At 41.4% G+C, this 13441-nt stretch overlaps 1 protein-coding gene across 2 annotated transcripts; it reads left to right on the top strand.

Annotated features, from left to right (window-relative positions):
* The first annotated feature begins 2056 nt into the window (after nt 1-2056).
* Nucleotides 2057-12595, top strand: rtn2a (reticulon 2a). 2 transcript variants are annotated; one of them, XM_037470268.2, is made up of 10 exons: nt 2057-2158; nt 2941-2994; nt 3326-3946; nt 4545-4745; nt 8525-8732; nt 9209-9347; nt 10600-10669; nt 10760-10806; nt 10900-10958; nt 11327-12595. In XM_037470268.2, exons 1-10 carry the CDS (start codon nt 2128-2130, stop codon nt 11400-11402), a joined length of 1506 nt encoding a protein of 501 aa, XP_037326165.2. In that variant the 5' UTR covers nt 2057-2127; the 3' UTR covers nt 11403-12595. The 2 variants fall into 2 exon arrangements, with proteins under 2 accessions (XP_037326165.2, XP_037326173.1); XM_037470276.2 differs by lacking the exons at nt 2057-2158; nt 2941-2994; nt 3326-3946; nt 4545-4745 and adding an exon at nt 5934-6151.
* The last annotated feature ends 846 nt before the right edge of the window (nt 12596-13441 follow it).

The raw sequence follows: 13441 nt of genomic DNA, 5'->3' as shown, positions 1-13441 counted from the left end.
CTGAATTATTTGTTTCTTTTACAGAGGTTAATTTTTACCAGTGTTGTGTCAACACTATGCTTGAAATAAAACTTTTAGTGTGGACCATAAGGACATAAGTGCCATTGTGGTCAATAACTTTAAATTCCTCAGAAAGTATTGAAGGTTTTGTCAAATACTGTTTATCGGTTTTAAAACCGAGATCGTTCTTCCTCTCTCAATTATCTTCAGAAACTTTTTTTCTGTAAAAAAATTTATCATATCACATCATTACATAATTGTTATTTGATTCATAAAAGAAACAGATTGTATTAGATTAGATTATAAACAATTTCAAAACTAGAAAACACAAGTAAATACTTAAAAAGAACAATCGTACAATGACAAAGATAAACACATGCCCAAATGAATATGAATATGAAATATATATTTTAAAACGGAAAAAAGGTACATTGCATTTAATTCTCCAAGTTAAATAGCAATCTTTCTAAATTGGTGTAGTATGTTGCAACACTTTTATTAGAGCCTTAAACCTGACCGGTATGTGACTGGCTGATTCCATGTTGTCACTGCATATCTATGTGTCTTAATCTCATTAACTGCTGTACATTTGTAGCTGCTGACCTGGTTTACGTGAAGGAACACCTGAGTGTTTAACTAGAGTTAAGGACTACAGTATATCGATGCTTTCTTCTTATCCAGCTTAAGTAAGAGTACAAAAAGCTGTTTATAGTCGGTGTTTGTCTCTGCTGGCAGTGTTACATGTGAACGCTGTTCGTTTACAGCACTTTTTAACATGATTATTAGATCATTAAATAAACGTCCTACCTCACAGCAATTTATTATTCTCAAAAGCAAACTATATCTCCCATGAACCCACTTTGTAAATTCACTTCCATTTCTGTTATTTTGAATATTTTGTCAGTGACAGTTAAAACTTGCAAACAAGAGTCAGAGTTAATAATCTTGAGAAGATCATCCGACCTAAAAACCTGTCAGAATGAAAAAACAATTTGAACTAAACTCTAAAACATCATTATCGAACAAGAATACCAGAACTGGGTTTAGACATAATATGCTTCAGGTCTTAGACAAAGTAAGGCTTTTGCCAAAAAAACGCTTAATATATTGAGCAAAGCAAAGATGTATGTTATGAGCAACCCTATGTTGCTTCATCTTCTGATGAAATCAGATCTCAGAACTCTACAAACATCTACAACAGTGACGATTCCACAGACTAATTACAGTCCTGTGTAAGCCAGGTTGTTTTTGTCAGAACATTGGAATCAATTTTTGGTTGTTCAACATCATCTCAGGCAGATTTCGTTGCGGTTTTACCAAAATAAAATGATAATAACCCTAAGAATAACCATAAGTGAATATTTCACATAAACACATTTTTCCTTTAGCCACAGCTATACTCTGCTGCCCCCTACTTCTAACTATAGCGCAGGCCTCACTGCTCATTGTGAAAAAAAGCTTTTACTGTAGTTAAGCCTGTACATTATTTATAATCCAGCTTTGAAGATATCATTTAAATAATACCGTTTTTTAGGTGAAAAAAAATCATATTTCTGATATAACAGGAGTATGATACATGAAGTGTATTAACCTTGCATGCTATTAAGCTATTAACCAGACTGGGGCTTTATCTTTAAATGCATCTTTTCCTGTTTACTTTTTATAAGCCCACGTATTAAATTATTAATGGCCTTTTACTCCTTCTTCTGCAGCCTGCCCCTATAAGATGCTGAGTTGAAATCACATGACCAGGGAGAGAGGGACAAATAAGCAAAGCAGGCTGTGAGAGACGCAGGGATACACTCTTGCTTCTCCCCCTCTGCCGTAGCACACATTACTCCAGCTGCAGTCATAACGATGCAAGAGGAGACGAAGAGAGGATGGCGGAGGGAGGCGGGCGGCTAGAAAGGCAGGGCGGGGCTGCTGAGTGACAGCGCGAAGCAGGGGGAAGACGGAAGCTGCTCAGCAGAAGACCAAGAAACGCAGGGAGGAGGAGGGAGACTGGGTGTACATCCACAGGACGTCAGGGCAGCAGAGAACAGGGAGGGGGGGGGCAGGGGCCGGGGGGCAGGGGCCGGGGGAGGGGGGCTTCCAGACAGGATGGGCCCAGCGATGCCTTGATGGAGTATGGGCCAGGTTTTAGGATTCTCCCACTGCCGTAAGTGTGCTTTTGTTCCTTCTGTGTTTCCGTGTGGGAGGTCCGTGGATGTTTATCTCACTATGGCATCGTTGTATAAATATATATTCCAGGGCAGCATCTTTTCTTGCTAGCTGCTGTAAGCATTGTATGTGTGTTAGCTCAGCCCCCTCCTCCTCCCTCCCTGCCTTTTCTCCATTCCTCTCTCCGGCTTTTGATAAACACTGGGCTGAATGGTAGTGTCCCACTGATTTGCAAATAGTTGGTGGTTGTGTATGCAACCAGAAATAATACAAATTACTTCTCCCTTAAAAGCCTTTGTTGTGCTTTTATATCTGCTTTGAACGTGATCCTTTTGTCCCCATATTCACCTGACACTGTCCACAAATGCATTTAAGTGAGTAATGATTATTTGTTCACACATGTGCAAAGATAATATGCTACATTTTCTTAGCTCATGCTGGACCTCCAATGTAGTGAAGGCCTCCGCTGCTGCCAATCACTGACCTACACACTGCTACAGTATGAGAAGTGAACGGTTTTCTGTGACTTCTTCATAGACATAATCTTATAACATTAAAACAATGACTCAAAAGAATTTGGTGCACTGTTTTTCAGGGCCTTAACGTTATGTATCACCTTTAACGTTGGTACACCTGCTGTTTTGAGATGTGCACTGGGAAGATCACTGTGAGATAGTGAAAAACTGGGTTATAGCTGGCAAATGTATATTGATATTTCTCTTTTTTTCATATGGTTGGTTTGTTGAAGAGTTATGCCAAATTGTGTTTTGTTTTTTTCAGAGGAAAATGGCTCTGTGGCGTCCACTCCAGACTCAACACCTCCATGCACCGATGGTATTAAGCAAACGCTTTCTCACAATCCCTGCTTACGGAAGCCTTTGTTTTTAACTTAACATAAGAGAAATGCATCCCCAACCTCTTAAACCCTAGCATGATTAAACACAGGAGTACATTTTTGATCACAGCTAGATTTCCAAAGGAGGGATGTTTATACTCTTATCAAAGAGGGTTTCCTACACTTAAGATGTCATACTTTTTTCCCTGGCTGCTATGATCTGATGAATCTATTTATTAAAAGTGACACTGCACTACACAGTATCAGCTGCTGCCTCTGCAATTGAATAAACAGGTTTGACCATATTGATTTATTTTTGCCTCCATTCAGGTGGAAATGATGAGTCTGAGCTGTGCGAGCTGCAAACAGCCAGGGAGTGGTCTGATGAGGAGGAGGAGGAGGAGGAGGAGGAGGAGGAGGGAGAAGGACATCCAGATGATGACGAGGGTCTTCTTTCATCGCCTTCCATCTGGGGCACGCCGCGCCAGAACTCTTTCGAGCTGACTTTCTCGTACATCGCCATCGCCGAGCCCGACGCAGTGGGATCCTCGCGGCACCTCCGGGACAGACGCAGGGGCAGCTCCAGGGGAAGTCGCACTCCTTTAATCCACACGGACACCCTGGAAACACTATTAGACTCCCCCGATGTAGACTGGGACCCTCAAATCTTCCTCAGTCGAGAGGAAGGATTAGAGAGGAGAGCGCAGGAGAGGATGGAGGTGGAGACTTCGACTGCAGCTGAGAGGATGGAGCAGCAAAGACAAACTGAGGCTATTACAATCCAACCTTTGTCCCATAATATGGAGCCAGGTACTCAGGGGAGAGACGCAGGAATCCAAAGACAGGAGCATCTGAGAAGTCCGACCCAGATTTCCCAACTTCCCTCTGCGGCTCTATCTTCCCAACATCAGAGCCCCTCAGAGATACTGCAGGCTGAGAAACAGGAAGAAGGTGTGAAGAGCTTGTTTTATTCCGTATAGTGGCCCCTTACAGATGCCATTTCTTTTTCATCTTGTGAGTCTTTGTGTCGTGGCAAAATGTGGCCCTGGAAATACCTACGACGGGTTAGTTTTGACTAAGTACGGGTTCGGAAGAAGGGACTTTACAGTCCTGGGCCAATTAGGAATTGCGGCAGGTGTCATCCCATTGCTAGATGGAAATGTCCATTCTGGACAAAACAGACCATTAAGCTTGGTCAAAGCACCAATATGAAATGGGATTTTAGAAACATACAACATAAGTAGCCCCCTTTTGGTAAGTTTCCTTTTTAAATGACTCCACAGCAATATCTACTAAAATAAAATGGCAAAAAATACCATGTCACCCTTAAATTCCCTTAAATTCAATTATTTGCAGTAGACATTTTAAGTTGTAAATATGGAAAATGATGAGAAATGTATTGACCCAAATCTGGAACTTTGACACAAATATTGCATTTCAAATACCGTTGCACAGTGTAATGTAATTTAGTTAATAGTTTTAGCTTATGTACAGCAAGGTCAGCGCTGCTGTCGTCAGAATAGTGACATCATCTTTTGTTTCCCGGCAGCCTCTGCGACCCCCGAGCCTGAGTCTCCCATCACCAGGGAAACCATTTCAGTCAAGCTGCTAACATCTGTGCGACCCAGAGGCCCGGCACCCCTGTCACCAGCTGTCATTGGTCAAAACTCTCAGGGACAGCTGGTCAGCGATCACTGGTTTTCAGCACTGGACCTATCAAAGGACCCGACAGTATGCGCCCATATGGCAGGTACACGATTTGTCTGCATCTTTCCTCTAAATGCGTCTGCCATTGTCTTGCTGCTGTGTGAGATCCGCTTCCTTCATCAATACTTAAAAAAAGGAAAATATCCTATTTCACTTTCAGCATGGACCATTGAGAGAGCTGGCAGACAAAGGCACCCCCCCTTTCCCAGAAATAATGCCGGTCTTTTAAATTGCCATGGCAACCCTCTTTCAGGAATTATTGACTAATTGTGTGTAAACATTCTTGGCATCAACTTATTTTTTGATCTCGCACATGCTGATGTCAGAATGTATGTTTGACACAATGAAAGAGAGGCAGGTCCGTGTGTGTGTGTGTGCGTGTGTTTTCTTTGTATGCAGGTTTGTGGGAGTTTGTTGGCACTTCAGCAGTGTTGGAGGAACAGAAATGGAGAAGGAGTGAGCAAGAGATAACACCCCGTCTTCCAGCTTGATGGCATTTTAAGTGGACGCTTAGAGTACAGCTCAGTCTTTTTTCGGTGGGTGTGGGGGTTCAGTAAATCCGCGACTTGGGGTCTGGAGTTTAGGGTTTCCTGAATAAATAGCATACATCCTGCGTCTATTTGAACATAATATCTCTTCTGGTTTCATTACTTGTTTTGGGGCTGTATATCTAGCGTAAATGTTATAGTACCCAGACATATCAAAAGCTTTGAGAAATCATCTTTTTTTAACATTTCAAAAGCTTCTTTTATGAAATGCAGAAACAATGGGAAACACAAACCTTAGGAATCACATCTGCACTCATCACTTGAACATTTTAAATGATAGCAAACCCCTATGTTTTGGCCCATGCAAAAAATTCAACCTAATACTAATGTCTTAACGTCTTTTTAAACCCAACAGGTGAGTAAGTCTAAAAAGAAGTACAACTGTAAGCCTGATCCCACTCTTCTGAATCAGCATCTCCAATTTTATCATTTACTACAACAAGAAAAAGTCAAATCCTCATCAATGTATTATCAGTAGTGTTGACACAGAAAGCTTTGGCTCTGTGACATAACAGAAAATAAACCCTGGTTCTCCAGTTTCAGGGTTTCGCTGGCACACGGATACAAGCACAACTCTATAAAACTTCTTCTTCGAAGGACATTCTCGAATTGTGCATGCTTCATAAAGACTGCTTGTCTAAAGGACAACGATCCAGTGATACTTCAGATGCATTAGAGTATTTCTTAATTGTTCTGAATCATCTATTTGCGTGTGAAGCTCTCGGAGTCTTGATGAGAGGTGGGCGGTGCTGTGAACAAGATTATTTTGGGCTGTCAGGCCTTTGGACTGCTGAGCGAGCAGGGGGTGGCCAAAAACAGCTCAGAAGAGCGAGGGGAGAAGTGCCGGGCTGAGAGAAGGACAGAGGCTGTGAGGGAGCAGCAACCAAAATGGCCAGTAAAGGTGAGGAAACAAAGAGGATACTTTCAAGACCCCTGCGTCGAGAATTTTTGTGGTATTTGCTGACAGCGTTGAGCTGAAAGTCAGCTTCTGAGACCGGTTTGATTTTTGTGGGTAGCTACAGCTTCACGCGTGAAGGGTAGGAAAGTACCACTTCTAGTCTAGAGGTGAACAGTTTTGCTTTGTATCTTTGGTGTTGAGGTGAGAAGGTTTGAAGGTAGGAATGGAGCCTACTTTGCGCTTCACTTTGATCTGGAGGTGGCAGCATCCATCAGACAGGCATGTGATTGGCTTTGAACGGACGAGTTGTTCAGATGCAGGGTAGTCGCCGTCTCACATTAAGGCAACAGTAATTGAACAAATGGTAAACTGGCCTGTTGTGGAATACCTTTGCCAGAAAGTAAACTTTGCCGGCTGGGTTCGCTCAACGTTTTAGTGTTTTCTTTGAGAAGATGGCACGAAAAGATCCTTTTTACGCTGCAGTACTACGAGATTTCTTGAACACATGTGATTTAGCTGACATGAATGGAGTCAAATGAAATCAATATTGTTAAAATAAGATGAGATGAAGTATACATGGTCTGTGTGACTCATGCTCCTAATTTTTCATTGGTTGGTTTATTTAATTTGATTACAACAAATGCTCAATTTTATAATAAGCAACTCAAAAAACTAGTTGGCTAGTTAGGATTGTGTTACTGTTGTAAAGAGAATGTCCTAGATTTCTAGCGGTAATTGCATCTGATGATGTGAATTGTATATTCACATGTTCTTAATTAAATCAGTTTGCTCAACGGCTTGTTTTTGAGGTACGCAATAAATGCCAAAAAACAAGAAGTCCGGAGCCCCCCTTTAGGGTACATATACAAAAGTGTTCATGTAAGTGGGAATATAAAAATGCAAGTTCGATTCAATTTATTTTATATCACCCAAAATTACAAATTTGTCTCACGTGGCTTTACAATCGGTATACGTGATACATCCTCATCCTGGAATCCTCTTATCGGCATTAAAGTAAAGAAACTCTTCAATGGGAAGAAAAAAGGAAGAAACCCGAGGAAGAGCAGCAGGGGAGGATCTCTCTCCCAGGAGGGCTTGAGCCCAAACGACATCACGTGTACAGAATGAACAATGTAAAACATTTACAACACGTCCAGTACAGTTCTGGATGAGCAATGATGCAGCAATTAATGTCAAACTTTTTTGATCGGAGTATTGATCCGATACCAGAGCTAATACTGTAAGCTGTCTTCTACTGTGTGGAAGAGTCTCGGGTTGCTATTTTATGGGTAAGGCCACATCAGTCTAATCTTGACTTACCCAGTGCTCTTCTACCTTCCAACTATTTGAGTGCATTCAAATCTAGCAGTGTCTTCCAGGTGCCCTATTGTTTCTAGGTCAATACTGTTCATAGATTAGATGCTCTCAGGCCTCCATTGTTGGTTTCTCTCTACCAGAGTGACAGCGTCAGAAACAGAAACGCGTTGGACAGGTGTGTGCTGGGGGCGTCATGGGTCTTAATTGTGTGCAGTGATGCTTATAAATATCCCACCTGCTGCTGGTGTACTCCACTCAAAGAGGCTTCCCATTATTCTAATGCTGAGGCTTGGCATTTCACTGAATGATAAACACAAGGAGCAATGCCCGGCCTACTCTGTTAATACACAACACTAAAAATAAACGTTTCGTAATGCATCATGGTCTTTTATAAAAGTTAATGAGGTTATGTTAAGCAAAGAGCAAACTGGCGTGGGCTGATCACGTATTTTAGCGGATGAACTGAATCTGGTGTAGCATGACTCAATGGACGCCTCCGTCACCAAGGCAGCTGTTGCCAGGCGACAGAGAGACACCAACAGAGCGTGGAGAAGAAAAAAAGAAAAAAAAGCGCACTGCTGCTGGCCTGACGCCTGTGAGCAGGTGCTGTGAAATGCTACATTTAAACTCTCCTCAACCGCTTGCTTCCTTCTTTCATCTGTAGGCTAAATTTAGCTGGAGCCAGAGCATGACGCGTCGTATTGGTCGCCGAGAGTCTTCTCTCATGCTTGAGGCTAGAAATCCCTCTCTGCCTCATGGGGGATGTTGCTGAAGTTCCAATGTTAAAACCAGGAAAAGATGAATTAACGTTTGGTGATGGATAAAGTAACAACAGTATGTCGATTATTCTATCAATCATTTTATTTACGTTCAAATTCTGTAATACCACATCACATGTATGTTCTGTCAGCCAACTTTTCTCCCGGGTTTTTCTACTCTACACTTATTTCTTCATCCATGGCACTGTTTAGCCTGCATCGCTACCTCTCTGTTTTCTTGCCTTCCTGTGACACTTATTTCCTCTTCCTTTTCCTCCAAACCTCTCGTGTCGTCTTTCAGCGATGGACCTGATCTACTGGAAGGACACGGAGCGAACAGGCATGATCCTAACTGGGTTAGTGGTTGGCCTGCTGTCCCTGTTCCAGCTCAGCATCATCACGGTGATCTCCACAATCTCCCTGGCTGTCATCTGCTTCACCATCTCAGTGCGCATCTACTATCAAGTCCTCTACATCCTCAACTGGGGCGACGGAGAACATCCCTTCAAGTGAGATGCTCTGCATTTATTTTTTCCTTAAGCACAGTGGACATTTGTCCAGTTTTTGTATGATGTCACTGTCCGAAGGATAAACCCCATTCACTCACGGAGCATTTATGTTTCCAAAACTAGCATCTGAGTTCATTTAACCACAAGCCTTTGCACTCCTGGCATTTTCATTCTTTGGTTAAGCAGATTTCCTGCATTTTAAAATGGGAATATTTTTCACTGTTGTTGCTTAGAATAAATAAATATTTAGTGGCTGCAATTATGGTTGTTAAATGTGTGTGTGTGTGTTCGCTTGAAAAGGCAGTTTTGCTGTTGTTTTCTTTTACAAATAGACATAATATGTATAAATGTAACTATTATATTAGGGCTTCATGATTGCAGGAAAAAATCACAAGAAGGAGTAGTCAGAAACGATTAAGTGTTTATCTTCAATACTCAACTTACTTTCCTCTTTTTGTTGTCTAATTTTCTCTAAGGTCATACTTGGACCTGGACATAAGTTTCAGTGGAGAGGAGGCTGACCTCTATGTGCAGAAAGCCATCATCATGACTCTGTCAGCTGTTGACTCTCTGAAGGGACTCTTTTTTGTTAGAAACCTCTTAGAGTCCATCAAGGTGAGCTAAGCTAACACGTCGAGTTAATCATAGCATTAAAATATTTGCTTCATCATCTAGAAACTTGTGATTAGTTCCCTCTCAGTGTATTTCATTTTGCTCCATTGGTCATCCTCTTCCATCAATCTATTAATAAAGTAGATCTGTCAATCTATCTCAATCCATCACTGGAGATGACACCATCGCCATGCCAACTGCCTGTCTTGATATTCAACCTTAAAGTTGATGACTCCTAGATGAGGGCCGATGCAAACTGTCAGTTCCAATTACATACTTTTGGTGATAATGTGACAATTGGTACCTTTCTAAAACGATACCATTACAACAACAAAAAAGGAGACATTCTGCCTCACCTTTATTGTCGGTATCACTTGAACTGTGTGTGTGTGTGTGTGTGTGTATTGTTGTATTATTTTTTAAATGTAAACCGTGCTTACATGGCTCGAGGTGAAGTGTGGCGACTACCAATCTTCATATTGCTTGTTCCTTCTCTGGTCCCTGTTGTCCACATCTTGACGTCGACAAACTGAACCCCAAATTAGATGGAAGCATCTGCAAAATCAATGTTTCCTTTGAGTGAAAAGATTTCAAACACATGCTAACAAAAAAGATGTGTATTTTTTACAGCAGTCATCTTTTAAATATTAGAATCAGACATAAAACGTTAGCACCAGTGTGAAATTTCCCAACAGTGTACTCAACATTTATTGCTATAGTATGTTAAGTCGCATTTTAAAAATGAATGAATGTATTTGCATTAGCATCAGCTGAAAGGTTTGTATATATTATTAGTTAAAATCATCTCTAATATAATTGTGGCATTTTAGTAATGAACAGCAGCAGACTTAACACATTTGGCGTAGGAGGTGGGTCAGTGTCAGCTGACTCAGCCCCATAAGTCCCAGGACCTCCGAGCCTCAACCCTGACCTGGCCGGTATGCGACATGACACACGGGTGGAGGTACGCACTCCCGGGATAAGCAGGATTATCTTTCCCTCTGAGATGGGGGTGTCCCATATCAGGGCGACGTGGATCCCAAACGCAGTACTGTGACACTGTGACATATAAGGGGAATCACAGAGACCCATGTTGGGAGTCCCGTACTCCGAGCGCTTTCCTTTCCTCATCCAGTAAATCTCGATGTCATCTTTGGGGTAATTGTGTTGTAGAGCTGCAGGATTTACTGCATTGTGCAGACGGTGTTGATGGGAGTCAAACTAGCTCGCTAACTTCTCTCTCTCTTTGTCTTAGCTCCTGGTTCTGATGTACCTTGTAACGTTTCTGGGAGACCTGTGCAATGGCCTTACTCTGTTCATCATCAGTAAGGAAGTGCTTGAAATATGGAATCTATTAACACACCAAATGGCTGCTAAGTTAACCTCTCTACATTTATTTCTTCTTTATCCGACAGGTGTGATCGCACTTTTTTCTCTGCCACTTTTCTACAGACAACGCCAAGTAATAACTCTCCTAATTCATTTATTACATTGTCAAATTGAAGGCTCCCCTTGTTTACATAGACCTTAACCCTTTTTCTTTTCTTTTTTGCAGGAACAGCTGGACAGCTTCATTGCAAAAATCCAGGCACACATTGACAACGTCAAGGACACGTGAGTATGGCGCCACCTTCTGGCACAATGTGTCAATTCATACTGCTATTTTGACACTGAGGCAGTTAGTGCCCAACGGATTTGAACCTCTGTCCAAATAGCAACATTTTTCTGAACATAGTTATAAGGAATATTTTTAATACTTATAATGCAGTTGCAATTTAAATCACTTTACCTAGGCCATGATGGTACTGTACGGTCATTTGTGTGCATGGCTAAATACGTTTATGCATGTGTGTGTTACATTGGCATATTTTCTACTACTCTAAGGCACATTAAGAGAATATTAAATGCTCAAAGGCACATGCAGGTCTTGGGGAAGTCCCTAAATATGTTGCCCTATCTATTCTTCTATTTATCTCCCACAGATTTCACAGACTTGCCCAGGGTGGTGGCCCTCCTCACGACTCAACTCCTGGTGGCGCCAAACCGAAAACCCAGTAAACACTGATGAGCAAGGACTTGAACAAAAGCTCGCAGAGTTGCAGGTTGCCACTCAGACGTCTTACCAAGCAGTCTGTGCTCAGAGATCCAGAAACTAGAGAAGGGAAGGAGATGCTACTTAACCTGAGGATGATGAAGATCACACACGTATACTGTCACTGTATTTAAGTTATGGGGATTGGGGTTTGGGTCATAAATTAACCAAGGTGTATGACTCATCGATGAGACACTTGCTGCTTACGTCAGAAATGGGAAAATTAAATGACACAGCTTGTCTTATGTGACCATCCCTGGAAATATTCACTGTCTATAATATGTACTCAAAAAGTGTCTTAGACGGTTGAGAGTTGTGGTTTAAATGAGGTACTAAGACTCTGAATGGGAAGTTGTTATGGTGATAAACAGGGGTCATCATTATTCAAGGCAGCATAAAACTAGCAATGATGCGTGTGTAAGACCATACATTCATATTAATTTCCATGACTGTGTGTGTGTGTGAGTGTGTGTGCGTGCGTGTGTGTGTGCGTGTGTGTGTGCGTGCACATGATTCCTTACATATACAGCTTACTGAAATGATAATGTTAACTACAAGCAATTAAATTCACATTTCTCACATTTTCCTATATTGTTTTTTGTCACCTCTCACTGGCACAGGCGTTCACTTTCATTTGCATTCATGCTTTTCCCCTGGTCATGTTTTCTTACACCACTAGGAAGTTGTAACAAAAGAGTCGGAGGGAGAAAGAGATTGATTCAATAGTTAAGTTGTATTATGGATGGAAGAGGAAGTTGCCCAATGACAAAGCCCCAGAAGGTTCTGTGGGTTTTTTTTAGGATCGAATGGATTGATGTAAAAAGCGTTCAGATTTCAGACGGATATCCGCTCTGAGCTCTTAATGTGCTTCTGTTCAGCCTCGTGAAGGAATGTGGGAGTGGAATGTACAGCAGGTGCCTTTCTAACTGCAGGTCATTGTGCATGATCGGATTCACAGATTCACAGAACTGATAACAACATTTTGCAGAGAACTCTCCCAAAACAAACCACTTCTCATCACCAGATCATTGCCATCCTTAGAATGATGTTTTATACGTGTACAATACTTGTGTGATGTGCACCACGACACGGTATCTTACAACAAATTGTGAGTAGATCCATTCTAGGAGTAATAAAATCAGGATTCTCAGCTCCACAATTCTCTTGTGGTTGCTTTTACTTTTTTACCAAAATGTCTTGGTGATTAAGCCGTATTCCTGTAAATGTACTTGCTCCAGTATACACATTGTAACGTTTACATACATGATCCACAACACCCCAACAGCCTCAGACATCATGACATCATGTCATACTTTGTAGTGAACCTACTGTATTTGCTTTCACACTGGCCTCCTGCAGCAGTTTGTCTGTACTTATATAAATTAGGTAGTGTGTCTTGCATTTCATAGTCAAAGACAGTGGAATGACCATGAAATTACAAAGGCAATCATATCCGTATCTTTCCGCACAGCTTGGCGCATACAAAACAGGTCAATTCTATGAGATCTGACTTCTGAAACTAGTATAAGTTAAGATCATCTTTAGTGTACATCGGTCTCACTAGAGGTTTTTATACTTGCTGTGTGGAGGAACATCAATTATTTTGTATTTTTGGTAAAATATCATTTGAGAATGATCGATAGCTAGACAAATAGGAAATATTTCAGAGACCAGTCACAAATAACATGAATAAAGACCTTGTATTATCACCCCAGGGGAGCCGTGTTATTGGTGCCCTGTTTCTGGTTAAATTCCTCTTGACGTACCTGTAAAGGGTGAATCTGATGTAGAGGTATAAAGTGGCGTGTATACACTTACAGGTGCAAAGTGGGAACCTGTTGCTTTTGTGGAAACTTCTATTTCCTCACCGTGCCGTGACACTTTCATGCAAAGATCTACAACCACAAGGGGGCGACCCAAGTCAAGATATTATTGATTCTTCTTCCAAATATTTATTTATATGATATAAAAAAAAGACGAGGATAACTTCAGAAACTAATAGTTC

The sequence above is a fragment of the Pungitius pungitius genome, chromosome 3, assembly GCF_949316345.1.
Source record: "Pungitius pungitius chromosome 3, fPunPun2.1, whole genome shotgun sequence".
NCBI lineage: Eukaryota > Metazoa > Chordata > Actinopteri > Perciformes > Gasterosteidae > Pungitius > Pungitius pungitius.
The sequence above is the reverse complement of the archived record's forward strand: the minus strand, read 5'-3'. Positions and strand labels throughout refer to the sequence as shown.

Bases quoted from the DNA above. Each gene is read 5' to 3' on its own strand.
- rtn2a (XM_037470268.2), top strand. From the start codon at position 2,128: ATGGGCCAGGTTTTAGGATTCTCCCACTGCC. The intron at 2,159-2,940 runs GTAAGTGTGCTT...TGTTTTTTTCAG, and splicing joins TTTAGGATTCTCCCACTGCC to AGGAAAATGGCTCTGTGGCG. The intron at 8,733-9,208 runs GTGAGATGCTCT...ATTTTCTCTAAG, and splicing joins GACGGAGAACATCCCTTCAA to GTCATACTTGGACCTGGACA.